This window comes from Scyliorhinus canicula, chromosome 2 (genome assembly GCF_902713615.1).
Source record: "Scyliorhinus canicula chromosome 2, sScyCan1.1, whole genome shotgun sequence".
NCBI lineage: Eukaryota > Metazoa > Chordata > Chondrichthyes > Carcharhiniformes > Scyliorhinidae > Scyliorhinus > Scyliorhinus canicula.
Window position 1 is genome coordinate 266,557,181 of NC_052147.1, and position 19,797 is coordinate 266,576,977.

The following is a 19,797-nucleotide window of genomic DNA, read 5'->3' on the forward strand; positions in this document are numbered from 1 at the left end:
CCACAGACCATTTACATACTGCAAATTGCAGTTCCGTACATTTAAGGTTTTAGTCTGCTGTTGGTAAAAGTGCCCTATTTATAGTCACGTGGTTTGATAATTTGAACAACAGCCTAAAATCATGGCTGCCACAAGCATTCCGGTCACAATTTATTTATTTAAAGCAAATGCTGGAATAGAGACCATATTAGCGAAAGGAATGCCACTGCACAACCTGTACCAAAAGAGCATCAATAAGGGATTAAAAGCTAGGATGGCTTTGCAGCTCTGATGAAAGTCATCAACCTGAAACATTACCTTTGTTTCTCTCTATAGATTGGATTTGTTTATTGTCACATGTACCGAGGTACAGTGAAAAGCATTTTTCTGCAAACAGCTCAAACAGGTCATTGAGTACATGAAAATAAAATAAAATAATAGAAAATACATAATAGGGCAACACAAGATACACAATGTAAATACATAGACACCGGCATCGGGTAAAACACACAAGAGTGTAGTATTAGTCAGTCCATAAGAGAGTTTTTAGGAGTCTGGTTACAGTGGGGAAGAGGATTCTAGCTGACCTGCTGAACCTTTCCAGCATTTTCTGTCAGACTTCCAGTAACCACAGTATTTTGCTTTTGTTAGGATCCATATATTGCTGACACTTTCATTACTAGCAAGCTTTATGATAGTTCGAAACTAGTTTGAACCTGGATTTGTTAGCTCATACTTCTGGAAATATGCCAATTTAAGATTTTCTAAAAAAGTCAACTTTAACCGTGTTAATCTTGCTGGTAAAAAGGAATCAGCTGTTGTTTTCTACTATAAACTTAATAGGGCAGTTAATACCCCCTTCTCCATGCTTACATTTTTTGGGGGCTATTTTTGTAATATTCAACCACAAGGACGTACACGCACGAGCTGTTTCCACAGGCCTCTATTTTTGTTATTGAACCATCTTGGCTTTTAGAATGCAACACAGAATACCACAAGTGCTTGCTCTGTGATGACTCTCTCACTCCTACACCTCTTTCTCAATGACTGGCTGAACTCATCCTCTGAATAACGGGCAAAGGATAATCTACAGTCAAGTAATCAAGGGTCTTACCCCCGGCAACCCAAAAATGTGCACGGTAGTGCTCCTTAATTGGAAAAATAAAAATAAAAATAAAATTTTAATAAAGCAATCACTGGTCAATAAGTCACAGTACAACACATTTCTCGTATCCACTATGCAAGCACCAACAATTAAGCACTTACTTTGAAGTATTGCTCAAAGATCTCAACCAACCTGAAAAATTATATCAACCAAGGGTTTACATGTGACAGAATCCATACTCTACACAGCTGCACTATGTTAGTCACACTTTCATGCACCTACCCACGCTGGGGACTAGGATTTGCTAAAAATTAAAATAGCTAATCTAAAGACAATCAATATCTGCTGCAGTATACAGCATGGTTTGTGCTATGTTATTTTGACTTTCACCAGGAATAAAGCCAAGTGGCTGAGGTGTTCCACAGAAAAGTTTAATATTTTCAATATGAATTGGCAGTGGAAGTGCTGCACTGACTAGTTCGTGAATACATCTGGAAAACTCTTAATTTTACCTTATAAGGGAAAGGGCAGCACGGTGGTGCAGTGGGTTAGCACTGCTGCCTCACGGTGCCGAGGTCCCAGATTCAATCCCGGCTCTGGGTCTCTGTCCGTGTGGAGTTTGCAAATTCTCCCCGTGTTTGCGTGGGTTTCACCCCCACAATCCAAAGATGTGCTGGGTAGGTGGATTGGTCACACTAAAATTGTCCCTTAATTCGAAAAAATGAATTGGCACTTTAAATTTTTAAAAAAATGATTATAAGGGAGTTGGAGTACAGAATGCAGGCATGAATTTAGTGCTGAAGGGAAAGGAGGTGCTACGTTTTGTACCTTTTTCCAGTCTCCATGAATGCTCCACGGTATTAAATAGGTGGACAGGTGGGTGACTGGTTGGTGAGAAGATTTTACCTCTCCGAATGGGGGCAATAGTTTGAATCAGTGCTGGGGGATATAATTAATGTATTGCTTACAGCTTAACTAGTTAAGTTACCTAATATAACTACAGATAACAGTTAGGTGGTATTGCTAAACTCAACCTAATTAGTCAAAAACAAACCCAGTAAAGATGGTAGGACAGGTGGTGAGTTGCAGCTGCAGCATGTGGGATCTGGTGGACACCAATCTGATCCACAGCAACCAAATCTAGAGTTAAGTGGCCTGCAGCTCTAAAAACTTCAGCTGAGTTGGTAAGCCGAGTCCCTAGTATTGGATGCTGCAATGAATCAGGGAGGGAGAAAGTTATCTGGACAGTTTGCTCCAGGCAGCAGTCACAACCCTTATCCAGGTACTTTTGATTTGGTTCATGATCTTAGGCAGAAGGGTGCGACTGCCAATGAAGCAGGTATGGGGATCCAGAAGGTAGCAATGGGGGAACCTCACACCCTGGCAATTGTTCAACATGTTGAGGTTCTTGCAGCTTGTATGAAAGAGAGTAGAGTGGGTGAGCAAACTGATGACAGCACCATGGTGCAAGGAGCCATTCAAGTGGCGGCAGCAAAATGGAATGTAGCTGCAGTAGAGGACAGTAAAATTAGGGAAATAGACATTGTTCTCTGCAGCCAATAGTGTGAGTGCTGAACGCTATGTTGCCTGTCCGGTGCCAGAGTTAAGGATATCCTCCAGGCTGGAGAGAAACTTCCAGCAGGAGAAGCAGGATCTAGTTCGTCATGCTTCACATGAGTACAAAATGACATAGGTAGGATTAAGAAAGAGGTCCTGCTAAAGGAATATTGATCAGCTAGGGGCTTAATTAAAATGCAGAGTCACTACCAAGATTACTACCCGAGACACGAGCAATTTGGTGCAAGGCAAACAAGATCAGAGAGTTGAATATTTCCAATTTTCTCTGTCAGTTAGCTTTGACAAAGAGTCATCGGACTCGAAACATTAGCTCTTTTCTCTACCTACAGATGCTGCCAGACCTGCTAAGATTTTTCTGTATTTTCTCTTTCGTTTCAGAGAGTTGAACATGTGGTTGAAAAACTGGAGTAGGAAAAATGGGTTTCAATTCATGGTGCAACAGTGGCAATGAGTGAGCTTTACCATTGGATGATCTTCACCTGAACCAGGTTGGTACCAGTTTCCTGGCAAGTTGTATAATTAGGACAGTTCAGAGGATTTTAAACTATATAGCCAGGAAAGGGTTCACATTCGGGTAGATTTGGAAGGTTCAAGAGGCAATATCACAGAGAAATGGTCTAATCCAGGGGTGGGCAAACTTTTCCGTGCAAGGGCCGCATTCAGAAATTCACAATTCACAAAGGGCCGCATAGTATATTAAGTAAAATAATTACTTCACCCGGTTATGATTCTGGGCGCCTCATATAGAACATAGAACAGTACAGCACAGAACAGGCCCTTCGGCCCTCGACGTTGTGCCAAGCAATGATCACCCTACTCAAGTCAACGTATCCACCCTATACCAGTAAGTAACCCAACAGCCCCCCCACCCATTAACCTTTAAAAAAAAATTAAAAAAAAAAAAATTTTTTTTTAAACAAAATTTTTTTTTTTTTTTTAATGACTTGGAGGGCCGCAGAAATACCTTTGGCGGGCCGCATGCGGCCCGCGGGCCGTAGTTTGCCCACCCCTGGTCTAATCTAATCTTTATTTGTGTCACAAGTAGGCTTAAATGAAGTTACTATGAAATTCCCCAAGTTGCCACGTTCCGGTGCCTGTTCGGGTACACTGAGGGAGAATTCCAAACGTCCAATTCACCTCACAAGCATGTCATTCGGGACTTGTGGGAGGAAATCGGAGCGCCCGGAGGAAACCCACAGAGGTACGGGGAGAACGTTAACCAGAGTGTGCCAGAATGGGACAGAATGCACAGAAGGAGTGCAACAGTAAATATGGTCAGAGTAGGGAAAAATAGCTTTAAACTTAGAGGAGGAAAAAAGGTTCGGGTGAAGGGAGATTAGCTTGTGGCACAATGAGAGATAAAAGCTTTAGATATAATCACCATTACAGAAACATGGTTATAAAGGAGACCAGGGTTGGGAATCAAATATTTCAGGGTACACACATTCTGAAAAGACAGGTAGAAAGCAAAAGAGGGGAAGCCCTGATAATAAAAAGGGCATAAGGACATTAGTGAGAAAGAATCTTAGCTCAGAAAATCAGAATGTAAAACCAGTAAGGATGGAGATTAGGACTAACAAGGGTCAGAAAACACTGATTGGGGAAGTTAATTGGCTTCCTAATAATAATCGGCTAATACTGTTGGACAAAATATTAAACATTAATTATTGGAGCTTATAACAAGGGAGACTTTAATCTTTGTATAGACTGGACCATTCAAATTGGTAACGGTGGTCTAGAAGATGAGTTTGTAAAATGCTTTCATGACAGTTTCCTGGAGCAATACATTGTAGAACTAAGTGAGGATAATGCTATTCCGTATCTAGTATTGTGCAATAAGACAGGGCTCATGAGTAAAGTCATACTAAGAGATCCACTGGGAAACAGTGAAACTGGGAGGTCAGTCAGATCAGCCATGATCTTATGGAGGAGGCAACTGGCCGACTCCTGCTCCTAACTTGTATGCAACAATGGTCTTGCTACAATGGAGATTGAATTAAGTACACATTAAGTTTGAAACCACATAATCATAAACAAGAAGCTGAAAATTAAACAAACTAGATCTCTCTGACTTACTATATTCCCAAGAGTTTTGCCATTTAGAATACATTTTCCCTCTATGTTAGACCTACAAAAATGCATTACCTCACATTTGTCCGGATTAAACTCCATTTGCCATTTCTCTGCCCAAGTCTGCAACCTATCTATGTCCTACTGTTCCCAGAACTGGATGCAATCTTCTAGTTGACACCGACCCATTCAATAAAGGTATGACAAAAGTTGATTGGATAAACAGATTAACAGGTATGGCAGTGAATAAAGGAGAAAATATTTAAACTACCAATTCAAAATGTTCAAGAAAAATAAATTCCATTGAAAAACAAAAGCTCAGCAAGGAAGGTCCATCTGTAGCTTACTTTAAGGATCATATTCAATTAACAGGGTTGATAATGTTTCAAAGAACAGTAGCAAGATTGAGGGTGTTTTAGAAACCAGTAAAAGAGCCACCAAAAAGTGGATTAAAAGAAAGGAAAAAATAGAATGTGTGATTAGGCTAGCCAGGAATGTAAAAATAGACCTACGAGCTTTCGCAAATATAGAAAAAGGATGAGAGTAGCTGAAGTAAACGTTGGTCCTTTAGAAGCACAGGAAGTAGAAATTATCATGGGGATGAGGAGTTAGGAGAAACGAAGAAAAAATATTTTTTGTTTGTCTTCACTGTAGAAAGCAGAAGTTATATACCAGAAATAGAGGACAACCCAAGGACTAATAAGAGTGACAAAATTAAGATAATTAATATCAGCAGAAAAAGTACTGGAAACACTTAAGGGACGAAATTCCAATAAATCCCCAGGACTTCATAGCCTTCATCCCTGGGTTCTAAAAGAGATAACTACAGAGATAGTGGATGTACTAGTGATGATTTTACAAAATTCCCTGGATACTGGACCTGCTACAGCAGATTGGAAATTAGCAAATTACCACTGTTCAATAAAGGAGAAAGAGAGAGAAAACAAGGAACCACAGGTCAGTTAGTCTGAAATTAGTCACAGGATGTGTTGAAATCTGTTATTAAGGAAGTCTGAACAATGCAGTTAGAAAAACACAGTATGGTTGGAGCAAGTCAAGATGGTTTTCCGAAAGGAAAACTGTTTGACATAAGAGTTGTAGGGTTTTTAAGAGATTTTTGAAAATGAAGAAGAGACGTAGAAAACCTGGACTACCAAAAGACATTGCGTAAGGTGCCACACTAAAAGTCAACAGGCAAGATCAAGGCTCATGGATTTGTAATCATATATTAAAATGGATAAAGGATTAGTTGCCAGACAGAAAGCGGAGTAGGAATAAATGGGGAATTTTGAAGTAGACAGGTTGGGAGTACTGGAATGTTGTAGCCACCTGAGATGGCCACTAACGAACACAAAATGGAAGACTGCAAAGAATGCAGGGAAAACGGACATGTTAAAGAGCAAACAGCTTGCAGAGCAATTATGTATTGGGACAACTGCAGAAACCGGTTTCTGACTGCTGCAGAGACCAGGCAGCGCTGTGAAAGAGAAGTCGTTAGCATACTAATGAGGTGATACCGGGCAAGTCCCAGATACAATGGACACAAATTAAGTATCAATCGATACATTCTATAGGAGACCAGACCCAGTGGCGCCAGAGAAGCCCAGGACAATAAGTCCTAAGAACCGCCCCAGCAACCAAGGAACGGCCCTATGATTGGGGGGTTCAAAACATATCGATTGGGAAGAGGCCCAATCGATCCCAAGCAGGTAAGGGAGTCCGCCCAAAGGGGCGCGGACCCCCTGGGACCTATAAAAGAAAGGTCCCACACATGGTTCAGTCTCCTGTCTCCGGCCTCCGGCTCCAGCCTCCAGACTCCTGTCTTCTACACCAGCCGTTGAGCAGAAGCCACCAACAAGTAAGTGCCTAAACGACGACCGCTACCTGACACAGGCATTACTGACACCCTTGCCAACTGATAGCGATCCGAAGCCTGCAGACCAGAACAGAACAAAGGCCTTGTTCCCTGACCTCGCAGTTCCTTCCTAGCTAAGTATTAGTTGTTTAGTGGTAGAAGTAAGTTTAATCTTTAGCATGTGCATGAGTGTTATCATAATTGTGTTATAATAAACTCTAATTGTTTTGGACTTACTAATTGGTATACAGCTTTATTGCTTTGAACTTCACCTTGAAACCTGTGGCAGTGTCTTTACGGCACCTGGCGACTCCAGAGCTTAGAACGAGAAACAGAGCCAAAGCGAGTGTTAAGCACACTCACCCAGAACGACCAACAATGTCGCAGAAGGCCCCAGCTATTTAAAATCTATATCAATGGCTTAGATGAAGAAACGGAGAAATGTACCCAAGTTTGCTGATGACACAAATTTAGGTGGAATTACAAGGTGCAAGGAGGACACAAGGAGGCTGCAGAGTTATAGACAGGTTAAACAGCTGGGCAACAAGGTGGCAGATGGAATATAATGTGGGAAAATGTGAGGTTATTCGTTTTGGTTAGAAGAATAGAAAAGCAGCATTTTTTTTTAGAAGACATGAGGAAAACAGAACTAGGGATCACAGTTTCAGGATAAGGGACTAATAATTTAGAACCAAGATGTGCAAAGAATTTGTCTCCCAAAGGGTTGTGAATCTTTGGAATTCTCTACCCCAGATGGTTATTGATGCTCCATCATTGAATATATTTAAGACTAGCTTAGAAAAGCAGAATTTGTTTTTTTAGAAGACATGTAACTTATGGTGTTTGATGTTCAAAGAGACTTGGATGCACTCATACACAGAACACAAAGTCAGCATGCAGATACAGCAAGCAATTAGGAAAGCAAAGAAAGCAAAAAAAGGTAGCTTTTTTGGTCTTTCAGGGAATCGAGGGGTATGGGCAATACGCAGGAAAAATGGAATTGAAACCCAAGATCAGCATTGATCACTTTGAATACTTGAGCAGACTTGACTGACTGATGATCTAATCCTGCTCCTTTTCTTATGTTATGTTCTTATAAATGTTTGGGCTCAGTTGTGATTATGTGGATGCATCTTTCCCTCCGAACAAAACCAATAATCTCTTATTTTTTTAAAACTTCATTTCAATGAAGCTATTTAGTTGGGGAGAGATAGAATGAACAAGATGCTGACAAAGGCAAGTAATAAAAGAAACTAAAATATTCACAATGTAAACTGCACTGTAAAATATCACCCATTAATTCAGTCCTAAATAAAAGCTTGCAATTGTTACTCACTGATTTGGAGTTCCAGGTGGAGAACGTGAAGGGAGACTTTGTGTTTCAAGTCGGTCATCTGACAGTGAATTCCTGCTTACTGATTCCCAGTCCATCCCGCTCATCATCTTTCTCGTTAATGGTTTACTGGGTGATCTGAATCATTAAAGGCAAAGAAATTACATCTTTTTAAAACAAGGCTTCAACAAGGAGGGAACATTATCAATTAGGTCTTAACATTATGTTGCGACAATAATGTAGATCTTGCATACAAGACAGCCTAAAGCTACATTGTACAGTAAATGTACATTGCTTGAAATATGATCCCTCTAATCTTCCACATCTCCAATGAATGCAGATTAAAACATTAATATACAGTGAGCAGCAACACCTCCACAATATGATTCACCACAGACTTGAGTAATCATAATTTATCTGGTGATTACAGTTATTAAATACATGATCCTGATCTTACAAAGCCTCAAACCAAGCAGTCATTAATTACCATTTTTGTTGTAAACTGAACATCTTAAAAGAACACTAATTTATGTATAACAAAGCAGTAAAACATATATACTACATTCCCACAGCCTCACCGTCCACATTTTCTTCCCCATAACTTGTTCCTTTTCAGACATTAAGCAGTGTTGCAAGCAGATATTCTGAACATTTATGCCTTTGTACAAGTTTTCCCACAATACGGTAAATGGAAAATCATGTGATTAACGTACACCTCCATCTGCCTACTCATCTCTTTCACTGAACTACATTTGTATACTTAGGCTAGAATTTAAAGTTACCTGTGATACATGCATATTAATCTATTTAACTTAGTTTCTTTCAAATTATAATCGGAAACTAAAGACACGCTGTAGTTTGTTGTGCATTTTCTAACAACTGAAGGAAAACTATCTCAACAGTTTTAACTTCTGGGTCCCACCCACACTCAAACTGCTTTGACGGATTTCCTGTGCAATTTGGAAATTTCGCAGAAAACGTAACCACATTGCATTAGTGAGCTGTTCTCAGCCGTGGTTTTTCTGACCACCATGGTTCTGTCTGCACTGCCAATTCGACGGTCACATGGAAAATATGCCAATAACCAAAGTTACTAAATTCTTGTGGTATAAAGTGCCGTATAAAATTCCTTTCCTCTTCAAGCTTCGCCCTTTTTTGCCTTTACCACTCCCCTTCCCAGATACTATTTAATTTATTGTATAATGTTCCAAAATATTGATAAACACTACAAGTATCCCAGAACTTCCATAAACAAGTTTTGAACCTGCATCATAACCATTAGTTCACCCACAGTCAGATTTTGGTGACTGCGATCTGTAACAACATCTTTTAATGTTGGCAAACACTCCAAGGCGGAGTGCAATCAGAAGAAATTGAAAACTTGCGGAGGAAGGTGATTTTGGACAGGTCTAAAAGGTAGGTTTTAAAGAAAGTCTTAAAAGGAGACACAAATGGGGAGGCAAAGAAATTTAGAGAAGGAATTCTAAAACTTAAGGCGTAGGCAGTGAAAAGTGAATATTTCCATCTGAACTCTTGTGCCAGAGTAGTTTTCTTTAAAGGTGAATTTTATACATGAAAGGACACAATTAGATAATTCATCCATTTCTTTTGAAATGGCTTCAACACACAACAGTGAAACATATTGACTAAATTAAAAGAAAATAGATGCATATGAGCTACACTAGATTAATGTTTCTGATATTAAACAACAAAATCAAACACTTTTTCTATTATTTTATCCTTAACATGTCAATTTGATCAGATATAGCTAGCATTGATGAAAAAATGTCAATAAACTGTACTGTCAATTCAGTGAAGAACAAATATGGAATCTAGCAGAAAAACCCTAGTCTTTTTTTAATTAGATGTGAAAGCTGTCAACTTAGGTACAACTTTAGAGATAACAAAACTAGCTAGATGTGGAACTGAAAAGATGATTTTTCATGATGATTGTAATTTCCTTATTCAACAAAAAAAAACATACCTCAGTATTAAACAGAGTGATTATCTTTGATTGAGTGATTTGATTTATTGTCACATGTACTGAGGTACAGTGAAAAGTATTATTCTGCGTACAATCCATACATGAAAAAAGAACCATAGGAATACATAAATACAATGTAAATACAGAGGCATTGGCAGTGGGTAAAGTATATGGAGTGTAGTACTACTCAGTAGAGAAGATGTGAAGAGATCAGTTCATTCCATAAGAGTGTCATTCAGGAGTCTGGTAACAGCAGGGAATGTTTTTGAACCTGTCAGTGGGTGTTCTCAGACTTTTGTATCTTCTGCCCGATGGAAGAGACAACAACCTGTGTGGGAGGGGTCTTTGATTATGTTGCACGCTTTCCCGAGGCAGCGCGAGGTGTAGACAGAGTCAATGGATGGGAGGCGGTTTCATGTGATGGACTAGCCTGCATTCATGACTCTCTGTAGTTTCTTACGGTCTTGGGCCAAGCAGTTGCCATAATCAGGCTTTGACGCAGCCAGATAGGATGCTTTCTCTGGAATATCTGTAAAAATTGGTAAGAGTCAATATGGACATGCCAAATTTCCTTAGTTCCCTGAGGAAGTAGAGGTGCTGCTGTACTTTCTTGGCTGTAACGTTGACGTGGGTAGACCAGTACAGATTGTTGGTGATGTGAACACCTAGGAATTTGAAACTGTCAACCATCTCCACCTCGCCACCATTGATGCAGATAGGGGTGCATATGATATTTCGCTTTCTGAAGTCAATGATCAACTCCTTAGCTTTGCTGAAGTTTAGGGAGAGATTGTCGTTGTTATAGCACGCCACTAGGCTCTCTATCTCCCGCCTGCACTCTGACTCATCGTTGTTCGAGATCTGACCCATGACGGTCGTGTCATCAGCAAACTTGTAGATGGAGTTGGAGCCAAATATCGCCACACGGTCGTGTGTGTTTCGGGAGTATAGTAGGGGGCTAAGTACGCAACCTTGCGGTGTCTCGGTATTGAGGGCTATCATGGAGGTGTTGTTGTTTATCCTTACCGATTGTGATCTATGAGTCAGGAAGTCGAGGATCCAGTTGCAGAGGGAGGAGCCAAGTCCAAGGTTTCAGGATTTAGATATGGGCTTGGCTAGGATTATGGTGTTGAAGACAGAGCTGTAGTCAATGTAGGAGTCTGACGTAGGAGTCCTTGTTGTTGAGATGCTCTACGGACGAGTGTAGGGCCAGGAAGGTGGCGCCTGCTATGGACTGGCTGTGACGGTACGAGAATTGCAGTGATCAAACCAGTCTGGAAGTTTGGAGTTGACGACCAACTTCTCGAAGCACTTCATAATGATAGATGTCAAGTCACTGGACGGTAGTCTTTGAGGCACGTTGCCTGGTTCTTCTTTGGTACCGGTTTAAGGTGGTCTTCTTGAAGCAGGTGGGAACGGGAGTGGTTGAAGATATCCACAGGTTGTATGCGCAATAAATTTTATGACATTATTATTTTATTGTCGACCAGCACTACCTGTCAGCCTGGCAACCTCTCCCCATCTGAGTCAGGTGGCCATACCTTAACCCACACTCTTGAGCACAAAAGCTTGGCTGAAATTTTAATGCGACACTGAAGGAGCTTTGGCAGAAGTGCCACTTGTTCAGAGGCATTAATCTGAAATGCCCTTTCCTTGTAGAGGTGGTGCAAAAGATTGCATGGCTCTATTCAAAAAGTAGGTGATGGGTAGCTCCCAAATATCTTTATCAACATTCATCCCTCAACAGAAGATATAAACTGGTTGTTTATCTCACTGCTGTTTATGGAGTCATGTTTGCTTCAATATGTGACTACATTTCAAAAGTAATAAAAACAACCAGAACTTCCCGCTGGTCAGGAAGTGCTTTGGATCATCCCGAGGATATGAAGGCAGTTGTATAAATACAAATTCTATTTTTGTATGATTTAAAGGTGATAGGAAAATATTAATTGAGCCAGCTGTTCTATTATTGCCCAAAGTTTTAACTTGGGAATCCCCATTCAAATCCTTCACAAACAACTTAGAACTTGATTGGATTTCAGACTAAAAACAGAACTACTCCAGAATAGAGAAGTGTGAGAAGTTCGACCTGTGCTGCACACAGACAAAGCACTTCCTGCTTTCTTCAATTATGTGAGGTCAGAACAGCCATGATTGATCTGGTGATTTCCTCAGGTTTGGTTTAATCAATGCTTGCCCTATGACCCAAGGCCAAAAATGACCATCAAGATAGCAGTTTCGATAGAGCACTTAGGGAGAAGGGGATCAAAGCATATTGGGAGAAAGTGGGATTAGGCTATTGAGTTGGATGATCAGCCATGATCATAATGAATGGTGGAGCAGTTTCGAAGGGCCAAATGGCCTCCCCCTGCTCCTATTTTCTCTGCGTCCAAGATGAACTTTTAAAACAATATTTTTATTCTCCATTTTCACATTTTCTTCAGAACTTACACCCCACCAACAAGCAGTAAACCGTAACAAATACAAAGTCAATCCCCTTATCAACAACAACGATCCCATCCTTCCCACCACCCCAAATAACGGCCCACCTGACAATATAAGCATCAAATAAAACAAACCCTCCCACGGTGGGAAAAACAAAGGAAAAAAAAAGATAAAGGAATCAGGAATCGCCTATGGTCACCATTGACCTATAGAGCCCACCCCCAATATTCAATGCCATCCAATCCCCGAAAGAGTACCATAAATGACACCCATGAATTATAACCCCCCCCCCCCCCCCCGCCAACACCTCCCCTCCACTTCCTCTTACAAAACTACTCCCCCCACCCCCCCAACCTCTGTTCCTTCCCTCCCAACTTTCCACCCCGGCTAGACTCATCGGAACCTGTGCTGCCAGGCTCTGATGGCCGCTGCCCCTCCCCCCACCTCACTTCCATTCACTGGTCGGCTTAAACCAGCCAGCGTGGAGGCCCCCGCCCAGGTCTCTTCCTCCCTTGCCCGGTCCCAGGAAAACCAAGAAATCCCCTTTAGCACACAAACCCCACATACACACCCAAGCCCTAAAGAACCATCATTGCAAGTGAAAGTCCCATCTCTTCCCTTGTCAAAATACATACGTTGGCTAATTTAGCACATACACCAGCACGCAGTGAAAAAATATAGTTACATAAGGCTACATACAGTACATGACCATTTCTCAATTCAGCCACAGTTTTTCTGCCTTCGCAAACTCCTCCGCTGCTTCCGCCATCCCAAAATAAAAGTCCTTGGATTTGTAGGTCACCCTCAACTTAGCTGGGTATACTATGCCGCACTGCACCTTACTGATGTACAGTGCCTTCTTCACCCGGCTGAAGGCAGCCCACTCCTTGCCAGCTCCACCGTAAAGTCCTGATATATGCGTATGCCAGCTCCAGCCCACTGCACCACCCGCTTCTGCTTTGCCCAGCACAGGACCTTCTCCTTCACACTGTACCTACTAAAACAGAGTCACTACCCTTGGCAGCTCACTCTCCTTTGGTACAGGCCTCCACGACCGATGAGCCCGATCCAGTTCGTATCGGGAGGGATCATCCTCCTCCCCCAATAGCTTCGCCAACATCGTGGCAAAATACTCAGTCGGCCTTGGGCCTTCCACCCCTTCGGGCAGACCCACAATCCTCAAATTCTGTTGCCTGGATCTGTTTTCCAAGTCGTCCATTTTGGCTCGCAGACCCTTGTTGATCTCTATCACCTTCCGCATCTCCTTCCCCATCGAGGTAAGTTGATCACTGTGCTGCAATAATTTCTCTTCCACTTCCTTCAGCGCCTCACCTTGATCCTGCACCTCCGCCACTGCGCTCAATACCGCCGCTCTCACCAGGGTAATCGCCTCCTCCATCAGCACTTTCAATACTGCCCCCATCTCCTTCCTCATCGTCTCCATGTGTTTTGTGAACTGCCTTTCGAGTTCTGCGGCCATCACCGTAGTAATTTCTTCAGCCGTGGACAATGCGGCCTCTCCTGGTGCCCAAGCCTCCACTTTTCTTGCCGTCCCCGCGGTGACCTTTCCACTCCCCGACGGACTTTCAGCCGTTTAAAAAAAAACTTATTTTCGACATTTCCCTTCACTGTGCCTTCTCTCTGCTTGTACCGCCTCTGTTGCCCCTGGGACCGGGCGTTAAATCCTGAAATGCCGTTCCCGAGGGGGAGCCCTCCAATGTGCGGCTGCTTCCCGCCCGCCGTCACCGGACGTCCTTCCGAGATTAACTTTATTACAACTTTAGGTGAGTTATGAAAATTTGGTTTTGATTTATCTGAATGGGTGGCACAGTGGTTAGCACTGCTGCCTCAACGCCAGGGACCCAAGCTTGATTCTGGCCTTGGGTGACTGTCTGTGTGGAGTTTGTATGTTCTCCCCGTGTCTCCATGTCTTCCTCTGGTTTCTTCCCATAGTCCAAAGATGGCAGGTTAAGTGGATTGGCCATGCTAAATTGCCCCTTAGTGTCCAAAGATGTGTAGGTTAAATGGAGTTACAGCTATAGGAACACAGGACATGAGTAAGCCATTCATCCTCTCGAGCATGTCTTGCCATTTAATTAGATTATGGCTGATCTGTGGCCCAACTCCACATACCTTATACCTCAATATCTTTGCTCAACAAATATCTATCTATCTCAGATTTTAAATTAACAACTGTTTGAGCTTCAACTATTGTTGTGGGAGAGTGCCAAACTTCTCCCACCCTTTGGGTGAAGAAGTGCTTCCTAATACCTCTCCAGAATGGTGTGGCTCTAATTTTTAGACTATACCCCCTAGTTTTAGAATATCCATCCAGAGGAAATAGTTTATCATTAACTAGCCTGTCTTTTTCTCTGAACATCTTGAAGACTTCAATCAGACCACCCTTAACCTTCTAAATTCTAGCAAAAACAGGCCTACTTTGTATAATCTCTCCTCGTAACTTAACTCCGCGTAGTCCATGTGCCATTTTTGTAAACCTGTGCTGCACTTCCTCCAAGGCCAATATATCCTTCCTCAGGTGTGGTGCCCAGAACTGCTCACAGTACACCAAGTGCAATTTAACCAGGGTTTTGTACAGCTGCTTCATAACTTGTGTCTTTATACTCCAATCCTCCAGATATAAAGGCTAGCATTCCATTAGCCTTTTGATTATTTTCTCCACTTGCTTGTGGCATTTTAAAGATCTCGTCACCTGAAAGTCTCTTTGGACATACACTGTACTTAACGTCGTCCCACTGTACTTAACCTCGTCCCATTTATACTGTACTTAACCTCTTCCCATTTACAAAATACTCTGTTCTATTCTTTTTAGTTCAAAATGGATAACCTCACACTTGCTTACATTGAATTCCATTTGCAACAATTTTACCCATTCACCTAGTCTGCACAGTGGTTAGCACCTTTGATTCACAGCTGCAGGGTCTCAGATTTGATCTCAGCTTGGGTCACTGTCTGTGTGGAGTCTGCATGTTTTCCCCATGTCTGCGGGGTTTCCTCCGGGTGCTCCAGTTTCCTCCCACAAGTCCCGTAAGACGTGCTTGTTAGGTGAATTGGACATTCTGAATTCTCCCTGTGTACCTAAACAAGCGCCGGAATGTGGAGACTAGGGACTTTTCACAGTAACTTAATTGCTGTGTTAATGTAAACCTACTTATGACAATAATAAAGATTATTACGCTATTATCTGGACAATGCCATCTAACTTTGTAGCATTGGAAAATTTGGATACAAGACTTTCTATGCCATCATTCAAGTCATTAATGAACAATGTGAATGGGGCTGGGGCGTTCTCTCGGCCCCTGGAATTGGACATAGCGCACAGAGCCCTCGTGAGGAAGCCCAAAACGAACGAACCGCCGGGGGCCATGGTGGTACGTTTTCATCGTTTCGTAGACAAGGAACACAAGGAACACAGAAAGAATGGAGCAGCAAGTGGGAGAAATGTGAGTTGTACATTTATCAGGACCTGGGAGCGGATTTGGCCAAGAGGCGAGCTGGGTTCAATCGGGCAAAAACGACCCTCTTTAAGAAGGGGGTGAAGTTCGGGATGCTGTACCCAGCCCACCTGTGGGTCATACATGAGGAACGGGACTTCTACTTTGAAAAGCCAGACCAAGTATGGACCTTTATTAAAGAAATGAAGCTGGACGCAAATTAAAAGACACTCCAGCCTTGAAGAAGTACTGTGGCAGTGATTTGCAGTGCTGGATTGTAAAAATTTCAGTCGCTCTCTGTGAAATAACGGGCTGCGTGGATGTTTAAAGGTTGATCTGTCTTACAGGGACCTTGTTAGAGGGGGAGTTGGGCTTTGAATTTAGTTCTGCTTTTTGGGTGACTATTTTTTTTTTAAAAAGTGATTGTTTCTTCACTGTTTTTTTCTTCTTTTATTTGTTTACTGGGGAATTAGATGTTTTTCACGTGGGGGGGGAGAAAAGAGAGAGGGGAGAGCACAATAGGGAGACAGACTGCTTGATGCCAGGGGCGGGAGCTATTGAGTCAGCATGGGTCAGCTGACTCTTAGAAGCGCAGTGGGGGGTGGACAGGTGTTAAGCTGGGGCTTGACTTAGGGGATTGGGTTTTTAGTGCTGTTGCTGGGGGGAGAAGCTGCTTTGCTGACAGGGGAGGAACTGTTACTAGGGGACAAATGGGAGGTTTTGAACGGCGACAGGGGACTCGAGGAAGCGGAGGACGCGAGCTCGAGGCTGGCCTAAAAAGGATGATGGCTGGTCGGCAGGGGGATTGGAAGCCCCCGTCCAGGCTGATCACATGGAATGTGAGAGGACTGAATGGGCCGTCAAGAGGGCTCGCGTGTTCACGCATTTGAGGTAACTGAAGGCGGATGTGGCAATGCTACAAGAGACACACCTAAAGATTACAGACCGGACGAGAATGAGGAAGGGGTGGGTTAGCCAAGTGTTCCACTCTGGACTGGACTCAAAGACCAGGGGAGTAGCGATCTTGATCAAACGAGTGGCATTCGAGGCAGGGAGAATCGTGTAGGTACATAATGTTGAGTGGGAAGCTGGAGGGGGTTCGAGTGGTACTTGTGAACATATATGCTCCGAATTGGGACAGCGTGGAATTTAGGAGGCAGGTGTTAGGTAAGATCCCAGACTTAGAGCCACATAACCTGATCATGGGAGTGGACTTCACCAGTCATTGATCCGGAATTGGACCGGTCAAATTCCAGGACAGGGAGGCCGGCTGCGACAAAAGAATTGAAGGGTTTTATGGAACAGATGGGGGGGGGGGGGGTAGACCCATGGAGGTTTGCGCAGCTGAGGACAAAGGAGTTTTCCTTTTTTTCACATGTCAACAAGGTACACTCTTGCATCGGGTTTTTGTTCTGAGCAGGGCGCTAATACCGAAGGTGGTGGATACTGAGTACTCGGCAATTTCAGTGTCGGATCATGCCCTGCACTGGGTGGATCTACGGGTTAGTGTGGAGAGAGGGTAACACCCGCTGTGGAGACTGATGTGGGGTTGCTAGCGGACGAGGCGGTCTGTGGGCGGGTTAACAAGTCCATCCAGAACTAACTGGAAACAAATGACACGGGAGAGGTCTCTGCAGCGACGGTCTGGGAAGCTTTGAAGGCAGTAGTCAGAGGGGAATTAATCTTGATACGGGCCCACAGAGAAAAGGTGGAACGGGCTGAGAGGGATAGATTAGTGGAGGAGATACTCCAGGTGGTCAGGAGATACTCGGAGGCCCCGGGGCTACTGAGGGAGCGGCAGAGGTTATAGGTGGAGTTTGAGCTGTTGAGCACAGGGAAAGCAGTGGAACAGTTGAGGAAGGCAAGGGGGCAATATGAGTACAGGGTAAAGGCAAGCAGAATGTAGGCGCACCAGCTCAGGAAAAGAGGCGCAACCAGGGAGATATGTAAAGTAAAGAGTAGAGACGGTAATACTGTCCTAGACCCAGCGGGGTGAACGAGGTGTTTAAGGACTTTTATAATAAATTACATGAGTCGGAACCTCCGGCTGGGGTGAAGGTATGTGGCAATTTCTGGATCAGTTGAGGTTCCTGAGGGTGGAATAGTACCTGGTGGAGGGGCTGGGAGCCTCAATTGAGATTAAGGAAATAATCAAGGGGCTGGAGGGCATGCAGTCGGGCAAGGTAGAGGGGGCCTGACGGCTATCTGGTGGAATTCTATAAGAAGTTTTAAGAGATATCGAGCCCACTGCCGGTGAGGACATTTAACGAAGCAAGAGAGAAGGGAGTCCTCCCCCCAACAATGTTGCAGGCCTCGATTTCATTGATCTTAAAACGGGAGAAGGATCCGGAGAAATGTGAGTCATACAGGTTGATTTCTCTACTAAATGTGGATGCCAAACTGCTGGCCACAAGGATAGACGACTGTGTCCCGGGGGTGATAGGGGAAGACCAGACGGGATTTGTGACGGGCAGGCAACTCAAGGCCAACATCCGAAGGCTTCTAACTGTTATTATGATGCCCTCAGAAGGAGAGGAGGCGGAGGTGGTGGTAGCAATGGATGTGGAGAAGGTTTTTGATCGGGTGGAGCGAAATTATCTGTGGGAGGCGCTGGGAAAGTTTGGACTTGGTGAGGGCTTCATTGACTGGGTGCGGTTGCTCTATCTGGCACCAGTAGAAAGTGTGCGTACGAAACGGCTGAGGTCGGGGTATTTTGAACTACACCGAGGGACGAGGCAAGGGTGCCCCCTCTCCCCGTTACTGTTTGCTCTGGCCATAGAGCCATTGGCCAAATCCTGCCAATCAGAGTACTTAGCCACTATCCCCACTCTCTGCCACTCAACCAATTTCCTAACCATGTCAATAATTTACCTTCAACTCCATGGGCTTTCACCTTAGTGAACAGTTTCTTGTGTGGGACTTTATAAAATGCCTTCTGGAAATCCAGATAAATAATATCCATGGACATTTCCCTGTCCACTACCTTAGTCACCTCTTAAAACTCAAATGAGTTTTGAGGCATGACCTGCCCTTCACGAATCCATGCTGGCGATCCCATGTCGATTGAAATTGAGGCGTTCAGTGACCCTATCCCAGATTATACAATCCAGCAATTTCCCAACCACAGGTATTAGGCTAACCAGTCTGTAATTCCCTGGTTTCCCCCTTTCAAAATTCCCTTGTTTCCCCCTTTCACCATTCTTAAAAAGTGGAGTGACATATGCAATTTTCCAATCCAGAGAGACTACTCCTGAATCTAGGGAACTCTGAAAGATTATAGGAAAGATTAGGGCATATATAATGTGCTCCCCTACTTCCTCTAACAGCCTAGGATGTAAATAGTCATGTCCTGGGAACTTGTTACTCTTAATTTCCTAGTTACTGATGCGTATTTATGTTAATTATATTGTGTCCCTGTCCTTATCGGCTATTAATTGTTTCAGGATTTCATCCTTTCCAATTGTAAATACTGAGGCAAAATAATTGTTCAACATGTCCACTATTTCCCCATTATCAATGACAATATTGCCATTTTCAGCTTTTTGTGGGCCTACATTGCGCTTGACCACCCGCTTTCCCTGAACTATAACATTTCTTCTTATTAATTTTGATGTCCATTACAAGTTTCCTTTCATAATCATTTTTAGTAGTGGTTTGTAACCCTTGCTGTTCTTTGTATCTATCTCATTTGTACAGATCTATACTGAGTTTTTCATTTTTGAAAGCCCTTTCCTTGGTTTTATGCTGTCCCTAACCGCTTTACTTGTCCATGGCCACTTTCTTTTGTGAAGTGGGGGAGGGTCGGTGCAGAATTGATGAGCCGAATGGCTTCCTTCTGCATTGTAGAAATTCTATAAACAATTCATTAATCTTCATAATTGGAAAACAAGAGAAGAGAGAACGAAAGAGAGAGAGAGAAAGAAAGAAAGAGAGAGAGACACATGTGGTGATCACAAGTTAACCAGATGCAACACAACTGAGCGACCACTAGAG

General features: G+C 43.1%; 1 protein-coding gene across 7 annotated transcripts in view; it reads right to left on the reverse strand.

Annotated features, from left to right (window-relative positions):
* Positions 1 to 19,797, reverse strand: part of ptpn4a (protein tyrosine phosphatase non-receptor type 4a) — a 428,771-nt gene that overhangs the window by 110,868 nt on the left and 298,106 nt on the right. For all 7 annotated transcript variants that reach the window (XM_038790048.1, XM_038790047.1, XM_038790049.1 and 4 more), the window contains one exon: positions 7,924 to 8,058. In XM_038790048.1, the coding sequence (XP_038645976.1) occupies positions 7,924 to 8,058 (135 nt within the window). The remainder of the gene's footprint in view (positions 1 to 7,923; positions 8,059 to 19,797) is intronic.